Source organism: Homarus americanus, unplaced genomic scaffold (assembly GCF_018991925.1).
Source record: "Homarus americanus isolate GMGI-L3 unplaced genomic scaffold, GMGI_Hamer_2.0 scaffold26054, whole genome shotgun sequence".
NCBI classification, from domain to species: Eukaryota; Metazoa; Arthropoda; class Malacostraca; order Decapoda; family Nephropidae; genus Homarus; species Homarus americanus.
In genome coordinates, this window is record NW_024741694.1 from 35,180 (window position 1) to 59,899 (window position 24,720).

At 52.1% G+C, this 24,720-nt stretch overlaps 1 protein-coding gene across 1 annotated transcript in view; it reads left to right on the forward strand.

The window, feature by feature from the left end:
* Window positions 1–1,302: 1,302 nt before the first annotated feature.
* LOC121876007 (proline-rich protein 36-like) overlaps window positions 1,303–24,720 on the forward strand; it is a gene marked incomplete at its 5' end in the record, with an annotated part of 52,285 nt that continues 28,867 nt past the window's right edge. Inside the window, one exon of the mRNA XM_042380856.1 lies at window positions 1,303–5,538. Within this exon, the coding sequence (XP_042236790.1) occupies window positions 1,303–5,538 (4,236 nt within the window). The remainder of the gene's footprint in view (window positions 5,539–24,720) is intronic.

The following is a 24,720-nucleotide window of genomic DNA, read 5'->3' on the forward strand; positions in this document are numbered from 1 at the left end:
TCCACCCCCTGTGCTCTCCTCGTGTCCACCCCTGTGCTCTCCCTGTGTCCACCCCCTGTGCTCTCCTGACCCCCTGTACTCTCCTGTGTCACCCCCTGTGCTCTCTCGTGTCCACCCCCTGTGCTCTCCCTGTGTCCACCCCCTGTGCTCTCCCTGTGTCCACCCCCTGTGCTCTCCCCGTGTCCACCCCTGCCTCCTGTGCACCCCCTCTCTCCGTGTCCACCCCTGCCTCCCTGTGTCCACCCCCTGTGTCTCCCGTGTCCCCCCCCTCCCCCGTGTCCACCTGTGCTCTCCTGTGTCCCTGTCCCCCTGTCTCCTGTGTCCACCCCCTGTGCTCTCCCTGTGTCCACCCCTGTGCCCTCCGTGTCCACCCCCTGTGCTCTCCTGTGTCCATCTCCTGTGTCCACCCCCTGTACCCTCCCCGTGTCCACCCCCTGTGCTCTCCTGTGTCCACCCCTGTGCCCTCCGTGTCCACCCCTGTGTCTCCCTGTCCCCTGTACCCTCCCCGTGTCACACCCCTGTGCTCTCCTCGTGTCCACACCCCCCTGTGCCTCTCCGTGTCCCACCCCTGTGCTTCCCCTCGTGTCCACCCCTGTGCTCTCCCTGTGTCACCCCTGTGCTCTCCTGTGTCCCCCCTGTGCTCTCCCCGTGTCCACCCCCCTGTGCTCTCCCTGTCCACCCCCTGTGCTCTCCCGTGTCACCCCTGTCCCTCCCTGTGTCACCCCTGTTTCTCCTGTACCTCTCTCCTGTGTCCCACCCCTGTGCCCTCCGTGTCTACACCCTGTGCTCTCCTCGTGTCCCACCCCCTGTGCTCTCCTGTGTCCACCCCCTGTGCTCCTGTTCCACCCCTGTGCTCTCCCCGTGTCCACCTGTGCTCTCCTGTGTCCCACCCCCTGTGCTCTCCTCGTGTCCACCCCCTGTGCTCTCCCCTGTGTCCCACCCTGTGCTCTCCTGTGTCCCACCCCTGTGCTCTCCTGTGTCCACCCCTGTACCCCTCCCGTGTCTACCCCCTGTGCTCTCCTCGTGTCCCACCCCTGTGTCTCTCCTGTGTCCACCCCTGTACCCTCCCCGTGTCTACCCCTGTGCTCTCTCCCGTGTCCACCCCTGCTCTCCTCGTGTCCCACCCCCTGTATGCTCCTCGTGTCCCACCCCCTGTAACTCTCTCCGTGTCACCCCTGTGCTCTCCTGTGTCCACCCCTGTACTCTCGTGTCCCACCTGTGCTCTCCTCGTGTCCCACCCCTGTGCTCTCCTGTGTCCACCCCTGTGCTCTCCTCGTGTCCCACCCCCTGTGCTCTCCTCAGTGTCCACCCCGTGCTCTCCCCGTGTCCACCCCCTGTGCTCTCCTGTGTCCACCCCCTGTGCTCTCTCCGTGTCCCACCCCTGTGCTCTCCTGTGTCCCACCCCTGCTCTCCTCGCCCACACCCCCTGTCTCCTGTGTCACCCCTGTGTGCCACTCCCCGTGTCTCACCCCTGTGCTCTCCTCGTGTCCACCCCTGTGCTCTCCTGTCTACCCCTGTGCTCTCCTCGTGTCCCACCCCCTGTGCTCTCCTGTGTCCACCCCTGTGCCTCCCCGTGTCTACACCCCTGTTATGCTCCCCGTGTCCACCCCTGTGCTCTCCTGTGTCACCCCTGTGCCCTCCCCGTGTCTACCTCCTGTGCTCTCCTCGTGTCCCACCCCTGTGCTCTCCTCGTGTCCACCCCTGTGCTCTCTCCGTGTCCACCCCTGTGCTCTCCCTGTGTCCACCCCCTGTGCTCTCCCCGTGTCCCACCCCCTGTGCTCTCCCTGTGTACCCTCCCCGTGTCTACTCCTGTGCTCTCCTCTGTGTCCCACCCCTTTGCTCCTGTGTCCCACCCCTGTACCCCTCCCCGTGTCTACACCCCTGTGCTTCTCCTCGTGTCCACCCCCTGTGCTCTCCCTGTGTCACCCCTGTGCTCTCTCGTGTCCACCCCTGTGCTCTCCCTGTGTCACCCCTGTTGCCCTCCCCGTGTCTCACACCCCTGTGCTCTCCTCGTCCCCCCCTGTGCTCTCTCCGTGTCCCACCCCTGTGCTCTCGTGTGCCCCCTGTGCTCTCCTGTGTCACCCCCTGTGCCCCTCCCGTGTCTCACCCCTGTGCTCTCCTGTGTCCACCCCCCTGTCTCCTGTCCACCCCTGTACCCTCCCGTGTCTACACCCCCTGTACCCTCCCCGTGTCCACCCCTGTGCTCTCCTCGTGTCCACCCCCTGCCCCTCCCTCCCGTGTCACCACCCCTGTGCTCTCCTCGTGTCCACCCCCTGTGCTCTCTGTCCCCTGTGCTCCCATCCCACCCCTGTGCTCTCTCCTTGTCCCCCTGTGCTCTCCTCGTGTCCACCCCCTGTGCTCTCCTCGTGTCACCCCCTGTGCTCTCCCCGTGTCCACCCCTGTGCTCTCCCTCGTGTCCCACCCCCTGTGCTCTCTCCTTGTCCCACCCCTGTGCTCTCCTCGTGTCCACCCCCTGTGCTCTCCCTGTGTCTACCCCTGTGCTCTCCTCCGTGTCCACCCCCTGTGCTCTCCCCGTGTCACCCCCTGTGCTCTCCTGTGTCCACCCCTGTGCTCTCCCCCGTGTCCACCCCCTGTGCTCTCCCCGTGTCCACCCCTGTCTCCTGTGTCCACCCCTGTGCTCTCCCTGTGTCCACCCTGTGCTCTCCTGTCACCCCCTGTGCCCTCCCCGTGTCTACCTCTGTGCTCTCCCTGTGTCCACCCCCTGTGCTCTCCCTGTGTCCACCCCTAGCCCCCCTCCCCGTGTCTACACACCCCTGTGCTCTCTGTGTCCACCCCCTGTGCTCTCCTGTGTCCCACCCCTGTGCCCTCCCCGTGTCCACTCCTGTGCTCTCCTGTCCCACCCCCTGTGCTCTCCTGTGTCCCCCCTGTGCCCTCCCCGTGTCTCCACACTCCTGTGCTCTCCCTGTCCACCTGCACCCCTCCCTGTGTCCCACCCCCTGTGCTCTCCCCTGTCCCACCCCCCTGTGCTCTCCTCGTGTCACCCCTGTGCTCTCCTGTCACCCCTGTGCCCTCCCCGTGTCTACACTCTCTGGTCTCCTCGTTCACCCTCCCCTGTCCACCCCCTGTGCTCTCCTCGTGTCCCACCCCTGTGCTCTCCTGTGTCCCACCCTGTACCCTCCCCGTGTCTACACCCCTGTGCTCCTCGTGTCCACCTGTGCTCTCCTGTGTCTACCCCTGTGCTCTCGTGTCCCACCCCTGTGCTCTCCTGTGTCACCCCTGTGCCCTCCCTTCCCCCCTGTGCTCTCCTCGTGTCCACCCCCTAGCCTCCCTGTGTCTACCCCTGTGTCTCCTCGTGTCCACCCCTGTGCTCTCCTGTGCTCTCCCTGTGTCCACCCCCCTGTGCTCTCCTCATTCCACCCCCTGTGCTCTCCCCGTGTCCACCCCTGTGCTCTCCTCGTGTCCCACCCCTGTGCTCTCTGTCTACCCCTCTGTGCTCTCCTCGTGTCCACCCCTGTGCTCTCCTGTGTCCACCCCTATACCCTCCCCGTGTCTACCCCCTGTGCTCTCCTCGTGTCCACCCCCTGTGCTCTCCCTGTGTCCACCCTGTGCTCTCCTGTGTCTACCCCCTGTGCTCTCCTGTGTCCACCCCTGTGCTCTCCTCGTGTCCCCTGTGCCCTCCTGTGTCCACCTGTGCCCTCCCGTGTCCACCCCTGTACCCTCGTGTCTACCTTCCTGCTCTCCCCGTGTCCACCCCTGTGCTCTCCTGTGTCCCCCCCCTGTGCTCTCTCGTGTCCACCCCCTGTGCTCTCCTGTGTCCACCCCTGTACCCTCCCTGTCTCTCCACCTCCTGTGCTCTCCTCGTGTCCACCCCTGTGCTCTCCCTGTGTCCACCCCCTGTGCTCTCCTCGTGTCCCACCCCTGTGCTCTCCTGTGTCCACCCCTGTACCCTCCCCGTGTCTACCTCCTGTGCTCTCCTCGTGTCCCACCCCCTGTGCTCTCCTGTGTCTACCCCCTGTGCTCTCCTCGTGTCCACCTGTGCTCTCCTGTGTCCACCCCTGTGCCCCTCCCGTGTCTACACTCCTGTGCTCTCCTCCGTGTCCACCCCCTGTGCTCTCCCTGTGTCCACCCCCTGTGCTCTCCTCGTGTCCCCTGTGCTCTCCCTGTGTCCACCCTGTGCCTCCCGTGTCCACCCCCTGTGCTCTCCCGTGTCCCACCTGTGCTCCTCGTGTCCCACCCCTGGCCTCTCCCTCGTGTCCACCCCCTGTGCTCTCCCTGTGTCCACCCCTGTGCTCTCCTGTGTCTACCCCCTGTGCTCTCCTCGTGTACCCCTGTGCTCTCCTGTGTCCACCCCCTGTACCCTCCCGTGTCTACACTCCTGTGCTCTCTGTCCACCCCCCTGTGCTCTCCTGCGTCCCACACCCCTGTGCTCTCCCTGTGTCCACCCCTGTACCCTCCCGTGTCTACACTCCTGTGCTCTCCTCGTGTCCACCCCTGTGCTCTCCTCGTCCACCCCTGTGCTCTCCTGTGTCCACCCCTGTACCCCTCCCCGTGTCTACCCCTGTGCTCTCCTCGTGTCCACCTGTGCTCTCTCCTCGTGTCCACCCCCTGTGCTCTCCCTCGTGTCCACCCCCCTGTGCTCTCCCTCGTGTCCACCCCCCTGTGCTCTCCTCGTGTCCACCCCCTGTGCTCTCCTGTGTCCACCCCTGTGCTCTCCTGTGTCCACCCCCTGTACCCCTCCCGTGTCTACACTCCTTCTCTCCTGTGTCCACCCCTGTGCTCTCCTCGTGTCACCCCTGTGCTCTCCTCGTGTCCCCCCTGTGCTCTCTCCCGTGTCCACCCCCTGTGCTCTCTCCCGTGTCCACCCCCTGTGCTCTCCTCGTGTCCACCCCCTTGTGCTCTCCCTGTGTCCACCCCTGTGCTCTGCCTGTCCACCCCCTGTGCTCTCCCCGTGTCCACCCCTGCTCTCCCCGTGTCCCACCCCTGTGCTCTCTCCGTGTCCACCCCTGTGCTCTCCCTGTGTCCACCCCCTGTGCTCTGCCTGTGTCCACCCCTGTGCTCTCCGTGTCCACCCCCTGTGCTCTCCCTGTGTCCCATGTGCTCTCCCGTGTCCACCCCCTGTGCTCTGCCGTGTCCACCCCTGCTCCTCCTGTCCCACCCCCTGTGCTCTCCCTGTGTCCACCCCTGTACTCTCCTGTGTCCACCCCCTGTGCTCTCCCCGTGTCCACCCTGTGCTCCTCCTGTGTCCACCCCCTGTGCTCTCCCCGTGTCCACCCCCTGTGCTCTGCCCGTGTCCACCCCCTGTGCTCTCCTGTGTCCACCCCTGTATGCTCTCCCCGTGTCCACCCCCTGTGCTCTCTCGTGTCCACCCCCTGTGCTCTCCTGTGTCCACCCCTGTGCTCTCCTGTGTCCACCCCTGTGCTCTCCTGTGTCCACCCCCTGTGCTCTCCTGTGTCCACACCCCCTGTGCTCTCCTCGTGTCCACCCCTGTGCTCCTCCCGTGTCCACCCCTGCCTCTCCCGTGTCTACCTCCTGTGCTCTCCTCGTGTCCACCCCTGTGCTCTCCCCCGTGTCACCCCTGTACCCTCCCCGTGTCTACCCCCCTGTCTCCTCTCCGTGTCCACCCCCTGCCCTCCCTGTTCACCCCCTGTCCCTCCGTGTCTCCCCTCTGTGCTCTCGTGTCACCCCTGTGCCCTCCCTGTGTCCACCCCTGTACCCTCCCGTGTCTACCCCTGCCCCTCCCCGTGTCCACCCCCTGTACCCCCCCTGTGTCCACCCCTGTACCCTCCCCGTGTCTCCTCCCTGTGCTCTCCCCCGTGTCCCACCCCTGTGCTCTCCTCGTGTCACCCCTGCCTTACCCTCCCGTGTCCACCCCCTGTACCTCCCCGTGTCCACCCCCTGTACCCTCCCCGTGTCTACCCCTCTGTGCTCTCCTCGTGTCCATCCTGTACCCTCCCCGTGTCTCCCCTCCTGTGCTCTCCTCGTGTCCACCCCTGTACCCTCCCCGTGTCCACCCCCCTTTCCCTCTCCGTGTCCATCCCTGTACCCTCCCCGTGTCTCCCCTCTGTGTGCTCTCCTCGTGTCCACCCTGTGCCTCTCCTCGTGTCCCACCCCTGTACCTCCCGTGTCGACCCCTCTGTGCTCTTCTCGTGTCCACCCCCTGTACCCTCTCCGTGTCCACCCCTGTACCCTCTCCGTTTCCACCCCTGTACCCCCTCCCCGTGTCCACCCCTCTGTGCTCTCCCCGTGTCCACCCCTGCACCCTCTCCGTGTCCATCCCCTGTACCCCTCCCGTGTCTCCCCTCTGTGCTCTCCTCGTGTCCACCCCTGTACCCCTCCCGTGTCTACCCCCTGTACCCTCCGTGTCCATCCCCTGTACCCTCCCCGTGTCTCCCCCTCTGTGCTCTCTCGTGTCCACCCCTGTGCTCTCCTCGTGTGTCACCCCTGTACCCTCCCCCGTGTCGGCCCCTCTGTGCTCTTCTCGTGTCCACCCCCTGCTTCCCTCCTCCGTGTCCACCCCCTGTACCCTCTCCGTTTCCACCCCTGTACCTCCGTGTCCACCCCTGTGCTCCCTCGTGTCCACCCCCCCTCTCCGTGTCCATCCCCACCTCCCCGTGTCTCCCTCTGTGCTCTCTCTGTCCATCCCCTGCACCTCCCCTGACTCTGCCCCTCTCGTGTCCATCCCACCCTCCGTTCCACCCCTGTACCTCCCCCGTGTCCACCCCCTGCACCTCGTGTCCACCCCTGTACCCTCTCCGTTTCCACCCTGTACCCTCCGTGTCCACTCTGTACCCTCCCTGTGTCTCCTCTGTGCTCTCTCGTGTCCACCTGTACCCTCCCCGTGTCTCCCTCTGTGCTCTCCTCGTGTCCACACCCCTGTACCTCCCGTGTCCACCCCCCTGTGCTCTCCTCGTGTCCACCCCTGTACCCCTCCTGTGTCTCCTCCGCCCCCCACGCCCTCTTACTATGTCAACAAACTCAACCGCCCACTAGTGCTGCAGGGGCCTGGCCGTGTACGTATGAGCTTGGTGTACATTGGGGTATACATGGTGTATACACAGTCAGACAAGACACTTAATTTATCCTGATGTGCGTTGTTAATATGGAGAAGTGTTTGTTTGTTTGTTTGTGTGTGTGTGTGTGTGTGTGTTTGTATGTATATGTCTGTGTTGTTGTTGCGTGGGGTTTGTGTGCGTGTGGGTAGGTATGTTTGTTTGCTTGCGTGAGGACAAACACACCACAAACACGACAAACACAGCAACAAATTACAATGTGCCACAAGACTCTCACATAACTCCTGTGTCCGGCGGGTAAACAGTGTGTTGTTGCTGCTGGGACATGAGGTGCACAATAAACTAGCTGATCTGCTGCAAAAATTCAAAACTATATAGAGAGAAACAGATGGGAAGTGAGAGAAAAGATAAAGGAGGGGGAGAGAATGATAGGAGAGAGAGGGAGAGGTTGATGGAAGAGAAAGAGGAGGGGAGAAGTAGCTATCGATACACGAAACATGTCCCTCTACAAACCTTGACATGACCCCTGACCTATGACGACACACACACACGTGAACTCTTTCCCGCTGTCCACTTAGCCAATAATAATAATAATAATAATAACAGTAAACATATTGCTGTGAATTTTTATGCAAATATGAAATATACAGTAGTAGAGTGGGAATTTATGAGTGAGAGGGAAAGAGTGGGACGGAGAGGAAGGGAGAGTATGTGGGAGAGAGAAAGATGAACGGAAGGGGAAAGGTAAGTAAAGACAGAATGTGTAAGGAGGGAGAAAATGGATGAGAGGAGAGAAGATGTAAGGAAGAGAGAGAGGAAGAAACTGAGTAAGGAGAGAGGGAAGGGGAATTAGAGGAAGGATGATGATAAGGTGAACGAAGAGAGGAGACGGTGTAGGAGGAGAGGGTGTGGGGGGAGAGGAGAGGAGAGGGTGTAGGAGAGGGGAGAGGGGAGAGGGGGAGAGGGAGAGGGGAGAGGAGAGGGGTGGTGGGAGAGAGAGGGGTGGGAGGGGAGAGGGGTGGGAGAGAGGGGTGGGGAGAGGAGAGGAGAGGTGTAGGGGAGGGAAAGGGTGGGGGGAGAGGAGAGGGTGTAGGGGAGAGGGAGAGGGTGGGAGAGGGAGAGGGGTGTAGGGGAGAGGGAGGAGAGGGTGTAGGGAGGGAAGAGGGGTGTAGGGAGAGGAGAGAGGGGTGTAGGGAGAGGGGGAGAGGGAGAGGGTAGAGAGAGGGGGGAAGGGGAGAGAGAGGTGTAGAGAGGAGAGGGTGTAGGAGAGAGAGGGTGTAGGGAGAGGAGAGGTGTAGTGGGGTGAGGGAGAGGGTGTAGGAGGGGAGAGAGTGTGTAGGGGAGAGAGAGGGGTGTAGGGGAGGAGAGGTGTAGGGGAGGGCAGAGGGTGTAGGGGAGGGCAGAGGGTGGGGGAGAGGAGAGGTGTAGGGGAGAGAAGATGGTGTAGGGGAGAGGAGAGGGGGAGGAGAGGGTAGGGAGGGCAGAGGGGTGTAGGGGAGGGCAGAGGGTGTAGGGGAGGAGGAGAGGGTAGGGGATAGGAAAAGGTGTAGGGAGAGAGAAGGTGTAGGGGAGGGCAGAGGGTGTAGGGAGGGCAGAGGGTGTAGGGGGAGAGGAAAGGTAGGGAGGAGAGGTGTAGGGGAGAGGAAAGGAGAGAGAGAGGGTGTAGGGGAGAGAGAGGGTGTAGGGGAGGAGAGGGTGGGGGAGAGGAGAAGGTATAGGGAGAGAGAGGGTGTAGGGGAGAGGAAAGGTAGAGGGAGAGGAGAGGGGTGGGAGAGGAGAGGTAGGGGGAGTGGAGAGGGGTGGGGAGAGGAGAGGGTGTAGGGAGAGGGAGAAGGTATAGGGGGGAGGGGAGAGGTGTAGGGGAGAGAAAGGGTATAGGGAGAGGAGAGGGTGGGAGAGGAGAGGGGTGGGGAGTGGGAGAGGGTGTAGGGGGAGAAGAGAGGGTGGGGAGAGGGAGAAGGTAGGGAGAGGAGAGGGGTGGGGAGAGGAAAGGGTATAGGGGAGAGGAGAGGGGGGGGGAGAGGAGAGGGGGTGGGGAGAGGAGAAGGATAGGGGGAGAGAAGAGGATGTAGGGGAGAGGAGAGGGTGGGGTGAGGAGAGGTAGGGAGAGGGAGAGGTGTAGGGGAGGAGGGTGGGGAGGAGAGGTGTAGGAGAGGAGAGGTGGGGAAGGGAGAGAGAGTAGGGGAGAGGAGAGGTGTAGGAGAGGAGAGGTGTAGGGAGAGGAGGGTGTAGGGGGAGAGGAGGGTGTAGGGGAGAGGAGAGGGTGTAGGGGAGAGGAGAGGTGTAGGGGAGGGGAGAGGGGTGTAGGGGAGAGAGAGGGTGGGGAGAGGAGAGGGTGTTGGAGAGGAGAGGGGTGTAGGGGAGGGAGAGAGTAGGGGAGAGAGAGGTGGGGAGAGGAGAGGGGTGGGGGAGAGGGGAGAGGGTGGGGAGAGAAAGGGTGTAGGGAAAGGAGAGGGTGTAGGGAGGGGAGAGTGTAGGTCAAGAGAGGGCAGATGATGAACGGTAAGAGGTGAAGGTGAGGAGAGAACTGTCACAGGGGAAGAAGGGAAAGGTAGAAGGGGAGAGAGAGGAGGATGAGAACGGTGTCTATAAGGAGAGGGGAGGAGGACAAGGGAGGAAGGCGAGAGAGGAGGACAAGGAGGACAAGGGGAGGAAGGCGAGGAGAGAAGGACAAGGTGAGGGAAGGCGAGGAGAGGAGGACAAGGGGAGGAAGGCGAGGAGAGGAGGACAAGGGGAGGAAGGAGGAGGAGGACAAGGGGGACAAGGCCAGGAGAGGGAGGAAGGGGAGGAAGGCGAGGAGAGGAGGACAAGGGGAGGAAGGCCAGGAGAGGAGGACAAGGGAGGAAGGCCAGGAGAGGAGGACGAAGAGAAGAGGAACACAAACACCACCACCACCATAACACACACCACCACCACCATAACACACCACCACCACCATAACACACCACCACCACCACCATAACACACCACCACCACCATAACACACCACCACCACCATAACACACCACCACCACCATAACACACCACCACCACCATAACACACCACCACCACCATAACACACCACCACCACCATAACACACCACCACCACCATAACACACCACCACCAACATAACACACCACCACCCACCATAACACACCACCACCATAACACACCACCACCACCACCATAACACACCACCACCACCATAACACACAACCACCACCATAACACACCACCACCACCACACCATAACACACCACCACCACCATAACACACCACCACCACCATAACACACACCACCACCATAACACACCACCACACCATAACACACCACCACCACCATAAACAACACACCACCACCAACACATAATACACCACCACCACCATAACACACCACCACCACCATAACACACCACCCACCACCATACCACACCACCACCACCACCACCACCACCATAACACACCAAATGCACCACCATAACACACCACCACCACCACCAATTACAACACCACCACCACCACCATACACACCCCCACCACCACCATAACACACCACCACCACCATAACACACCACCACCACCATAACACACCACCACCACCATAACACACCACCACCACCATAACACACACCACCACCACCACCATAACACACCACCACCACCAACACACCACCACCACCATAACACACACGCACCACCATAACACACCACCACCACCATAACACACCACCACCACCACCATAACACCACCACCACCACCATATAACACACCACCACCACCATAACACACCACCACCACCATAACACACCACCACCACCACAACACACACCACCACCACCATAACACACCACCACCACCACCATAACACACCACCACCACCATAACACACCACCACCACCATAACACACCACCACCACCATAACACACACGCACTGTCACAACACACCACCACCACCATAACACACCACCACCACCACCATAACACAATTCACCACCACCATAACACACCACCACCACCATAACACACCACCACCACCATAACACACCACCACCACCATAACACACCACCACCACCATAACACACCACCACCACCACCATAACACACCACCACCACCATAACACACCACCACCACCATAACGCACCACCACCACTATAACACACCACCACCACCATAACACACCACCACCACCACTATACACACCACCACCACCATAACACACCACCACCACCACTACACCACCACCACCATAACACACCACCACCACCATAACACACCACCACCACCATAACACACCACCACCACCATAACACCACCACCACGCCACCATAACACACCACCACCACCATAACACCACCACCACCACCACCACTATAACACACCACCACCACCATAACACACCACCACCACTATAACACACCACCACCACCATAACACACCACCACCACCATAACACACTACCACCACCATAACACCACCAACTACCATAACACACCACCACCAATTACAACACCACCACCACCATAACACAATTCACCACCACCATAACAATTAAATACCACCTACTATAACACACCACCACCACCATAACACACCACCACCACCATAACACACCACCACTATAACACACCTCAACAATTACCATAACACGCCACACCACCTCATAACACACCACCACCACCATATAAATAATACCACCACCAATTATAACACACCACCACCACCATAACACACCACCACCACCATAACACACCACCATAAATAATTCACCACCACCACCATAACACCACCACCACCACTATAACACACCACACCACCACCATAACACACCACCACCACCATAACACACCACCATATAACACCACCCACCACCATAACACCACCACCACCAGAACACCACCACACTACCACTCACCATAACACCACCACCATCCATAACACCACCACCACCACCATAACACCACCACTACCACACCATAACACCACCACCACCACCATAACACCACCACTACACCATAACACCACCACCACCACCATAACACCAGCACCACCACCATAACACCACCACTACCACTACCATAACACCACCACCAATCTCCATAACACCACCACCACCACCATAACACCACCACTACCGCTACCATAACACCACCACCACCATAACGCCACCACCACCACCATAACACCACCACCATAACACCACCACTACCATAACACCACCACTACCACTCACTACAACATTACCACCACCATAACGCCACCAACCACCTCCATAACACCACCACCACCACCATAACACCACCACTACCGCCACCATAACACCACCACCACCATAACGCCACCACCACCTCCATAACACCACCACCACCACCATAACACCACCACTACCGCTACCATAACACCACCACCACCATAACACCACCACCACCACCATAACACCACCACCATAACACCACCACTACCATAACACCACCACTACCACTACCATAACATTACCACCATCATAACACACCATTAGGCATCACCATAAACACCATTGCTCTCTCGCACATGAAACACTGCAACATGTATATATACATTGTTGCCCCCGGAGACACACACACACACACACACACACACACACACACACACACACACACACACACACACACACACACACGTATTTTTATATTGTATCATTGAAACTTTTATTACCAAACACATTTTTTTTGGTGTTGTTGACAGTTTGGCGCTGTTTTGTAACTGTTCTCCCATTTGATAAATATATTATTCCCCGCACAAAGAAGATTAAAGGGAGGTACAGATAATGGGTTTTGTCTGTCTGTCTGTTTGCATTTCGTGTCTGGAGCACAACTCGGAAATAATTTTATATATTGCAAATTTTGTATACATGATTCGCCATTTACTGATATTTGTAATCTAATCATCCTGTCCACAACTGCGCGGTCGGGTAATATTTTCCGTCTTGTCTCTGTCTGTGTTCGTTTGTCTGTCCACAAAATAACTGGAGAACGGGTTTGTGGATCTTCACCAATCTCTATCAACATATGACAAGGTGATGATCGCCCTGGAGTTCACCAATTGTTGTCACGGCAATATTATATTTAAGGGTTAAAAAATTCGAGGGCATGAGACAGCCTCCAGGGGTGACTACATTAATTTAAGGTGAGAGTGTTTGTGGTTCGATGTTTACCCTCCTATGGTAACGGGTCGCGGGCAAAGTTTTCATCCACTCGAGTGATGTTTTTTATATTTGTCTATTCTCGCCACAGCTGGAGGTAAATGTTATTGTTTATTTCTGTATTTTTATTAATCATTGACTCACTATATTTTTATCTTTCGTGTTCCAGGAGAATTAGTCGTTGGCCACTTAATGACTTACCTGGGAAAGACTCGACACACCGTCCTCAGGTGACAAAGGTAAGGGAGACTATGTGTAGCCACGACCCAACGGTGTGTGTGTGTGTGTGTGTGTGTTGTCAGTACACCCTCTGACACCTGACACCATTATACACCAATACTTTTTGACCCTTGATATTGCCAACATCCCCACACCCCATCTCCCCACACCCCCACCATCCCCCCACACCCCACCATCCTCTCCACACCCCACCATCCCACCACACCACCATCCCACGACACCCCCATCATCCCCACACCCCATCATCCCCCACACCCATACATCCCCCACACCCCTACCATCCCCCACACCCCACCATCCCCCCACACCCCATCATCGCCCCACACCACCATCCCACGACACCCCCATCATCCCCACACCCCATCATCCCCCCACACCCCATCACCCCCACACCACCATCCCCCACACCCCATCATCGCCCCACACCACCATCCCACGACACCCCCATTATCCCCACACCCCATCATCTCTACACCCCATCATCCCCACACCCCCACCATCCCCAACCCCACCATCCCACAACCCCACATCAGCATTGGGGTCACGCCGACTCAGGCCGGGTGCCGTAGATCACAGTGTTAGGAGAGACGCGCCTGGCATAGTGAGTGTGAGAGAGTGAGAGAATGACAGAGGGAAGAGAGTGGGAGAAAGAGAATGACAGGGTAGAAAGAGAATGACAGAGGGAAGAGACTGAAAGAGAATGACAGAAAAAGGGATGAGAGGGAGAAAGAGAATGACAGGATAGAAAGAGAATGACAGAGGGAAGAGAATGACAGAGGGAAGAGAGTGGGAGAAAGAGAATGACAGGATAGAAAGAGAATGACAGAGGGAAGAGAGGAGAGAAAGAGAATGACAAAGGGAAAAGAGTGAAAGAGAATGACAAAGGGAAGAGAGTAAGAGAGGAATGACAGAGGGGAGAGAGGAAGAGAATGACAGAGGGGAGAGAGTAGGAGAAAGAGAATGACAGAGGGGAGAGAGTGAAAGAGAATGACAGAGGGAAGAGAGTAGGAGAAAGAGAATGACAGAGGGAGAGGAGGAGAGAATGACAGAGGGACAGAGTAAAGAAAGAGAATGACAGAGGGAGAGTAGAAAGAGAATGACAGAGGGAGAGAGTAAGAGAAAGAGAATGACAGAGGGAGGAGAGAGAATGACAGAGGGATAGAGTAAGAGAGAGAATGACAGAGGGGAGAGAGTAAGAGAGAGAGAATGACAGAGGGGAGAGTGGAGAGAAAGAGAATGACAGAGGAGAGGAGAGAAAGAGAATGACAGAGGGAGAGAGTAAGAGAAAGAGAATGACAGAGGGGAGAGAGTAAGAGAAAGAGAATGACAGAGGGAGAGAGTGAGAAAGAGAATGACAGAGGGGAGAGAGGAAAGAGAAGACAGAGGGAAGAGAGGAAAGAAAGAGAATGACAGAGGGGAGAGAGAAGAGAATGACAGAGGGAAGAGAGTGGAGAAAGAGAATGACAGAGGGGAGAGAGTGAAAGAGAATGACAGAGGGAAGAAAAGTGAGAGAAAGAGAATGACAGAGGGAGAGAGTAAGAGAAAGAGAATGACAGAGGGGAGAGAGGAAAGAGAATGACAGAGGGAAGAGAGGAGAGAAAAAGAGAATGACAGAGGGAAGAGAGAGGAGAAAGAGAATGACAGAGGGGAGAGAGTGAAAGAGAAATGACAGAGGGAAGAGAGGAAAAGGAAAAAGAGAATGACAGAGGGGAGAGAGGAAAGAGAATGACAGAGGGAAGAGAGTGAGAGAAAGAGAATGACAGAGGGAAGAGAGTAGGAGAAAGAGAATGACAGAGGGGAGAGAGGAAAGAGAATGACAGAGGAGAGAGAGGAGAAAGAGAATGACAGGGGGAGAGAGGAAAGAGAATGACAGAGGGGAGAGTAAGAGAAAGAGAATGACAGAGGGGAGAGAGGAAAGAGAATGACAGAGGGAAGAGAGTGAAAAAGAATGACAGAGGGAAGAGAGTGAAAGAAAGAGAATGACAGAGGGGAGAGAGAAGAGAATGACAGAGGAGAGAGTAAGAGAGAGAATGACAGAGGGGAGAGAGGAAAGAGAATGACAGAGGGAAGAGAGTGAGAAAGAGAATGACAGAGGGAAGAGAGTGAAAGAGAATGACAGAGGGAGAGAGAGTAGGAGAAAGAGAATGACAGAGGGGAGAGAGTGAAAGAGAATGACAGAAGAAGAGAGGAGAAAGAGAATGACAGAGGGAAGAGAGTGAAGAGAATGACAGAGGGAGAGAGGGAGAAAGAAGATAAGGGGAGAGAGGAAAGAGAATGACAGAGGGAGAGAGTAGGGAGAAAGAGAATGATAGAGGGAGAGAGGAGAGAAAGAGAATGACAGAGGGGAGAGAGGAGAGAAAGAGAATGACAGAGGAAGAGAGGAAAGAGAATGACAGAGAGAAGAGAGGAAAGAAAGAGAATGACAGAGGGGAGAGATAAGAGAATGACAGAGGGAAGAGAGGAGAGAAAAGAGAATGACAGAGGGAAGAGAGTGGAAAGAGAATGACAGAGGGAGAGAGTAGGGAGAAAGAGAATGACAGTGGGGAGAGTGAAAGAGAATGACAGAGGGAAGAGAGGAGAAAGAGAATGATAGAGGGAGAGAGAAGAGAAAGAGAATGACAGAGAGAGAGTGAAAGAGGAATGACAGAGGGAAGAGGAGAGAAAGAGAATGACAGAGAGGAAGAGAGAGAGAAAGAGAATGACAGAGGGAGAGAGTAAGAGAAAGAGAATGACAGAGGGGAGAGAGAGGAAAAGAGAATGACAGAGGGAAGAGAGTAAGGGAGAATGACAGAGGAGAGAGAGAGAGATGACAGAGGGGAGAGAGTGAAAGAGAATGACAGAGGAAGAGAGGAGTGAAAGAGAATGACAGAGGGAAGAGAGAAACGAGAATGACAGAGGGGAGAGGAGAGAAAGAGAATGACAGAGGAAGGAGAGAGGGAGAAAGAGAATGACAGAGGAGAGAGTAAGAGAAAGAGAATGACAGAGGGAAGAGAGGAGAGAAAGAGAATGACAGAGGGAGAGAGAGAAAGAGAATGACAGAGGGAAGAGAGGGAAGGAGAATGACAGAGGGGAAGAGAGAGAAAGAGAATGACAGAGGAAGAGAGAGGAAAGAGAATGAAGAGGAAGAGAGAGAGAACGAGAATGACAGAGGGGAAGAGGAAGGAGAATAGAGGGGAAGAGAGTGAGTGAAAGAGAATGACAGAGGGAAGAAGAGAGTGAGGAAAGAGAATGACAGAGGGAGAGAGTAGGAGAACGAGAATGACAGAAGGAAGAGAGTAGGAGAACGAGAATGACTGAAGGAAGAGGGAGAAAGGGAATGACAGAGGGAGAGAGGGGAGAAAGGGAATGACAGAAGAAGAGAGTAGAGAACGAGAATGACAGAGGGAGAGAGAGGGAGAACGAGAATGACTGAAGAAGAGAGGAGAAAGGGAATGACAGAGGGGAGAGAGGAGAACGAGAATGATCAAGGAAGAGAGGGGAGAAAGGGAATGACAGAGGGAAGAGAGGAGAAAGGAATGACAGAAAGAAGAGAGGGAGAACGAGAATGACAGAAGGAAGAGAGTAGGAACGAGAATGACAGAAGGAAGAGAGTAGGGAGAACGAGAATGACAGAGGGGAGAGAGGAGAAAGGGGAATGACAGAAGGAAGAGAGAGGGGAGAACGAGAATGATGAAGGAAGAGAGTAGGAGAACGAGAATGACAGAGGGGAGAGAGGGAGAAAGGGAATGACAGAAAGAAGAGAGAAGGAGAACAGAGAATGACAGAAGGAAGAGAGGAGAGAAAGAGAATGACAGAAGAAAGAGAGGGGAGAAAGAGAATGACAGAGGGAAGAAGAGAGAGAACAGAATGACAGAGGGGAGAGAGTGAGAGAAAGAGAATGACAGAGGGAAGAGAGTAGGAGAACGAGAATGACAGAGGGGAGAGAGTGAGAGAAAGAGAATGACAGAAGGAAGAGAGTAGGAGAACGAGAATGACAGAAGGGAAGAGAGTAGGAGAACGAGAATGACTGAAGGAAGAGAGTGGGAGAAAGGGAATGGAGAGGGAGAGAGGAGAATGAGAATGACAGAAGGAAGAGAGAGGAGAACGAGAATGACAGAGGGAAGAGAGTGGAGAAAGAGAATGACAGAAGAAAGAGGGTGAGAGAAAGAGAATGACAGAGGGAAGAGAGTAGAGAACGAGAATGACAGAGGGAGAAGAGGGGAGAAAGAGAATGACAGAAGGAAGAGAGGAGGAAAACGAGAAGACAGAGGGAAGAGAGAGTGGGAGAAACGAGAATGACAGAAGAAAGAGGGTGAGAGAAAGAGAATGACAGAGGGAAGAGAGAGAGAACGAGAATGACAGAGGGAAGAGAGGGAGAACGAGAATGACAGAAGGAAGAGGGTGAGAGAAAGAGAATGACAGGAGGGAAGGAGAGAGGAGAACGAGAATGACAGAAGAAAGAGGGTGAGAGAAAGAGAATGACAGAGGGAAGAGAGTAGGAGAACGAGAAGACAGAGGAAGAGAGGGGAGAACGAGAATGACAGAAGGAAGAGGAGAGAGAAAGAGAATGACAGAGGGAAGAGAGTAGGGAGAACGAGAATGACAGAGGGGAGAGAGGGAGAACGAGAACGGACAGAAGGAAAAGAGGAGAAAGAGAATGATAGAGGGAAGAGAGGGAGAAAGAGAATGACAGAGGGGAGAGAGAGGAAAGAGAATGACAGAGAGAGAGAGGGAGAGTAAGAGAAAGAAAATGACAAGAGAAAGGAAAGAAAGAGAGAGAGGGGACATAGAGAAATAAAGGAAAGAGCAGAGAGAGAGAGAGAGAGAGAGAGAGAGAGAGAGAGAGAGAGAGAGAGAGAGAGAGAGAGAGGAGATGAGCAGGGAAGAGAGAAGGTGAGAGGGAGGAGAATTGGAAATAAGAGAAATAAAGCAAAAGGGGAGAGAGAGAGAGAGAGAGAGAGAGAGAGAGAGAGAGAGAGAGAGAGACTGGCAGGGAGAGGTGAAGAATAGGAAGAGGGAGAAGAGGATGAGAGTAGCAGAATTTAGTAGAGATAGAAATAAGATGAAAACAGGAATATTGTCAGGGATAGGAGAACAAAGGAGAGAGAGAGAGAGAGAAAAAAAATAGAGTGAGAGAAACAGAGAAACAAAGAGGGTGAGAGAGAGAGAGAAACATTTAATGAGAGAAAAAAACAGTGAGAGTCATGAAAAAGAAAGAGAAAGATACAGAAAGAAAGTCAAGGTATAAAAAAAATGGTAAGAAGCTTAGAGTAATAAAGGAGAGAAACGAGACAAAACAAGAGTAAGGAAAAGAGACGAACGAGAAATGACATGAAAAAAAGAAATGACAGAAACGAGAAATTACATATCGAAATAAAACACAGGAAAGGGGAAACGATTTAATATTAGACACAGGACAACCACGCACTATATTGATTTCTATATAGGGAGAAATAACTAAAAAGAAAATACCACATAGGAATACATTATAGTGTTTTCGTCTCAGATTTATATAGTTCCAGTTAGGTGAAATCGAGTCTTATTATCTGTAAAAAAATATATATAAATCTCCAAACAAAAACCTTAAAGTATTCTGTGTTTGTTTTTATATTCTGTCTTCCAAATCTTTCTTGTCCTTCCCCTCGGTGGCATATAACCGAAGCTGTTTCCTCGCCAGGGATGTAATGACCACACTCAATCAGTCAATCAATCTTATCCTACCTCTGGGGTGGTTCTAAGGGGGGCAATAACATGGGGTTGAAAATAGTTGGTAACAATAACATGGGGTTGTACTGTATATAAGAGGTAACAATGACACGGGGTTGTACTGTGTATAAGGGGGTAACAATAACACAGGGTTGTATATAAGGGGTAACAAAAACACAGGTTACTGTGTATAAGGGGAACAATAACACAGGGTTGTATATAGGGGGTAACAAAACACGGGGTAGCACCTGTATAAGGGGGTAACAATAACTCAGGGGTTATATATAAGGACGTAACAATAACACGGGGTTGTACTTAAGGGTAACAATAACACAGGGTTGTAGTATAAAGAACTAATAACACAGGTTGTACTGTATATAAGGGGGTAACAATAACACGGGGTTGTATATAAGGGGGTAACAAAAACGGGTTGCACTGTGTATAAGGGGATAACAATAACGGGGTTCTATATAAGAATGCTGTGTACAGGGTTGTACTGTGTATAAGAGGGTAACAATAATACAGGGGTTGTACTGTTTATAAGGGGTAACAATAACACGGGATTGTACTGTATATAAAGGGGGTAACAATAACACAGGGTTGTATAAAGGGGAGTAACAATAACACGGGGTTGTACTGTATATAAGAAGCTATAACACAGGGTGTGTACTGTTTTATAAGAGTGCTAATAACACAGGGTTGTACTTATAAGGGAACAATATTACAGGATTGTGTACTGTATATAAGGGGTAACAATAACACGGGATTGTACTGTATATAAAGGGGTAACAATAACACGGGGTTACATATAAAGAGAGCTATAACACAGGGGTTGTATTATAAGGAAGATGTACATAACACATTAGGGTTGTATATGAGGGTAACAATAACACGGGGTTGTACTGTGTATAGGGGGGTAACAATAACACGGGGTTTGTGTATAAAGGAGTAACATGTGCAAGTTGTACTGTGTATAAGAGATAACAATAACACGAGGGTTGTACTGTATATAAAGGGGGTATCAATAACACGGGCTTATACTGTATATAAAGGGGAGTAACACTGACACAGGTTTGCACTGTATATAAGGGGTAACAATATCACCAGGTTGTACTGTGTATAAGGGGGGTAACAATAATACGGGGTTGTACTTGTATAAGGAATGGAACAATAACAGGGTTGTACTGTATATAAGGGGAATATGTGTACAGGGTTGTACTGTGTATAAAGGGGTAACAATAACACCAGGTTGTACTGTGTATAAGAGGGTAACAATAACATGGGGTTGTAACTGTATAAGGGGAAGTGGCAACAATGACACGGGGTTGTACTGTATATAAGGGGGTAACAATAACACAGGGGTTGTACTGTGTATAAGGGAGATGACTGTACTGGGGTTGTACTGTGTATAAGAGTGGAACAATAACACACAGGGGTTGTACTGTATATAAGGGGGTATCAATAACAGGGGTTGTACTGTATATAAGGGTAACAATGACACGGGGTTGTACTGTGTATAAGGGGTAACAATAACACGGGGTTGTACTGTGTATAAGAAGGTAACAATAACATGGGGTTGTACTGTGTATAAGGGGGTAACAATAACACGGGGTTGTACTGTATATAAGGGGTAACAATAACACGGGGTTGTACTGTGTATATAAGGGGTATCAATAACACGGGCTTATACTGTATATAAAGTCACAATGACACGGGGTTGTACTGTGTATAAGAAATTAGACAATAACATGGGGTTGTACTGTGTATAAGGGGGGTAACAATAACACGGGGTTGTACTGTGTATAGGAGGGCAACAGTGTACAGTACATATGCCAACACTGATCATCTGCCACAGGGGGGGAAACACAAACTGTCGGACTGTGTTGACGTTTTGTATTTACAGGGGAAAAAAAAAAATGAGTGAGGTTAAGTTTCAGCAATAGTGGGAAATAATATAAGTTATCGTGGAAATAGTGGGAAATAATATAAGTTGTGGAAATAGTGGGAAATAATATAAGTTATCGTGGAAATAGTAGGAAATAATATAAGTTGTGGAAATAGTGGGAAATAATATAAGTTGTGGAAATAGTGGGATATAATATAAGTTGTGGAAATAGTGGGAAATAATAAGTTGTGGAAATAGTGGGAATAATATAAAATTTTTGTGGAAATAGTGAAATAATATAAGTTGTGGAAATAGTGGGAATAATATAAGTTTTTGTGGAAATAGTAATATATAAGTTGTGAAATAGTTGGAAATAATATGTTATTGTGGAAAGAGTGAAATAATATAAGTTGTGGAAAAGTGAAATAATATAAGTTGCGGAAATAGTAGGAAATAATATAAGTTAGGGAAATCATTGGAAATTATATAAGTTCTTGAGGAAATAGTGGGAAATAATATAAGTTGTGGAAATAGTGGGAAATAATATAAGTTGTTGAAATAGTGGGAAATAATAAGATTATTTGTGGAAATAGTGAAATAATATAAGTTGTTGGTGAAATAGTGGGAAATAAATAAGTTATTGTGGAAATAGTGGGAGTTAATATAAGTTGTGGAAAAAGTGGGAAATATAAGTTGTTGTGGAAATAGTGGGAAATAATATAAGTTATTGTGGAAATAGTGGGAAATAATTTAAGTTGTGGAAATAGTGAGAAATAATATAAGTTGTGGAAATAGTGGGAAATAATATAAGTTGTTGTGGAAATAGTGGGAAGTAAAATAAGTTATTGTGGAAATAGTGGGAAATAATATAAGTTGTTGTGGAAATAAAGGGAAATAATATAAGTTGTTGTGGAAATAGAAATTATGAAATATTATGATGCACTATATTAAGGGAATTTAGAAGATAGGTGTATAATGATGGGAAATATTGAGAAATAATGAGATATAAGGATATGTTTCGAAATATGTGGAGATGCTATGACGGAAAATACCGAAAAAAATATGTTGGGAAATAATGTGAAATAATAATATTAAGATTGGATATAATAGAAAAAATGATGACTGATAATGAGAAATATTTGGAAATAAGTGAAGAAAGCTATTTAATGACGGGAAATAATAATAAAATTATGGGCGATATGGGTGAAAAACAAAAAAAATTCTCAGCTGGATATTTTAGGTATACTTGGAAATGCTCTGAGATGAATAAAAATCGATATAACCCCAAAAATCCCGATAATTCAGTGGGAAACGAATAGAAGGGGATGAAAGAAACGATAATAAACCCCAGGAAATAGAAATGATGAGGAACCGGAGAATATTAGAAAATTGTGATAAATTTGAAATTGGTGGCAATAACGAAGGAGGGGTGAGGTGGAAAGGGGCGATAATGGGAAGGAGAATGATGGGAGAAGGGAAAGGGAGAGAGGAAGGGCAGGGAATGGGAAGGAAGAGAGGAAGGGGAAGGGAGACAGGAAGGATGTATGATGAAACATGAGGTAGTGAAGCAGGAAAGGGAGAGAAAGGGTGTAAGAGAGAAAAAAACATAAGAAAGAAGAGAGAGAGAGAAAGGCAGACCAGGAATAAAAGAGAGAAAAAGACATATGGAGAATAAGAGAGAGAGAGAAAGAAACCGAGGAGAGGAGTGGTATGAAGAAAAGAAAGAAATTGATTGATGAAGAAATTGAGAAACGGAAAGAAAGGAGAAGAAGACGTAAGAATGGAGAAAATGAGAAAGGGAGAGAGGGAGAGATTAAGAGAAATGAACAGGGTAATAAGATGAAAGAGAGAGAAAATAAATACAATGAGTGAAGCAGGAGAGAGAGAGAGAGTAATAACAATATCGAGAAAATAAAGGAAGGTGACGTCAGAGTGAGTGTCAACCCCGTAGGTGACGTCAGAGTGAGTGTCAACCCCGTAGGTGACGTCAGAGTGAGTGTCAACCCGTAGGTGACGTCAGAGTGAGTGTCAACCCCGTAGGTGACGTCCAGTGAGTGCCAACCCCGTAGGTGACGTCAGAGGAGGGTGATAGTCCATATATGACGTCAGAGGAAGTGCCATCTTGGGGCAAAGGGGAGGCACTAACCTGGCACTCGTGGTTGATAAATAACACGGAGGTGCCATCTGTCATCTGGTACCTTGACGGCAGGATCCTCCCATCCCTCTCTCCCTCCCCTCCTCCTCTCTCTCCCTAATCTCCCTCTCCCTCCTCCTCTCCTCCTCCTTCTCCCCCCTCCCTTCTCCCTTCCCTCCTTCTCCCCTTCCCTCCCTTCTCTCCCTTCCCTCCCTCTCTCTCTCATCTCCTCTCCCTCCTCCTCTCCTCTCCTCCCTTCTCCCTTCCTCCTTCTCCCCTTCCCTCCCTTCTCCCCTTCCCTCCCCTCCTCTCTCTCCCTAATCTCCTCTCTCGCTCCTCCTCTCCACCTCACCTCCCTCCCCTTCCCCCTTCCCCTTCCTCCCTTCTCCCCTCCCTCCCTCTCTCTCTCTCCCCCTAATCTCCTCTCTCCCTCCTCCTCTCACCCACCTCCCTTCTCCCCTTCCCCTTCTCCCTTCCCTCCTTCTCCCCTTCCCCTCCTCTCTCTTTCTCCCTAATCTCCTCTTCCATCTCCACTTCCCCCCCCTTCTTCCCTCTCTCTTCACTTGACCTCAAATCCCCTTCCCCAACCCCCACCGCCCCGTTCCTTCCTCTCCCTTCTCCTTCCTCTCTCCTCACCTCCCCTCCCTCACCCTTCTGTAATTAGGTGTGAGAGTGTGTTTAGAGTTTAGCGCGCGTGTGTGTGTGTGTGTTACTCTATTAGTGCCCTTGTAGTCATGGTCCGGGCCCTCATATACATGGCCGGGGCCCTCACAGCCAGGGCCCTGAAAGGCGTGGGCAGCGGTAATCCTCAGGAGGCAATTAACTGTAAAAATGGGCAGAGGTTTTAATAGATGAAGGAAAAGTGGTCGTCTCTCTCTCTCTCTCTCTCTCTCTCTCTCTCTCTCTCTCTCTCTCTCTCTCTCTCTCTCTCTCTCTCTCTCTCTCGTACAGTAACAATTATGTATTTTTCAGGAAGGTGTTTGATGTGGTCGTCCTCCTCCTTTTTTGCGTCTATCTCAGTACCCTTCGTTACCCTCTCTCTCCCTCTCTCTCTCTCTCTCTCTCTCTCTCTCTCTCTCTCTCTCTCTCTCTCTCTCTCTCTCTCTCTCTCTCTCTCCTACTTCCTTCCTTTCTCCTACCCTGTGTGTGTGTGTGTGTATGTATGTTATGTATGTATGTATGTATATATATGTATGTATGTATGTGTATGTGTGTGTGTGTGTGGTGTGTGTGCGTGTGTTGTCTATCTCTTTTCTTCATTTTATATACTTCTTTCTTTTATTTGTCTTCTCTCCTTCTCCCTTCTTCCTTCATCATCATCATCATCATCATCATCATCATCATCACTTATTCATGTCTTCTTTATCCTATTTCTTTATTTTCACTATTATTATTCTCTCTTGTTTATATTATCATTGTTTTCTGTTCATTATCCCATTCGCTTCTTTTTTTTCTCTCAGTTTCTTTATTCCTGGCCTTCCACTCTTACCTTTTCACCCCCCCCCCCCCCTATACATTACCCCCCACCTTCTCGATAACAAACTGCCCATTTTCCTGCTCCACTTTACGCCCAGGCCCCGCCCCCTGTCGCAGTGGGCGGTCTCTGCCAACTAGATTCATTCATGATTGGTCGATCTTATG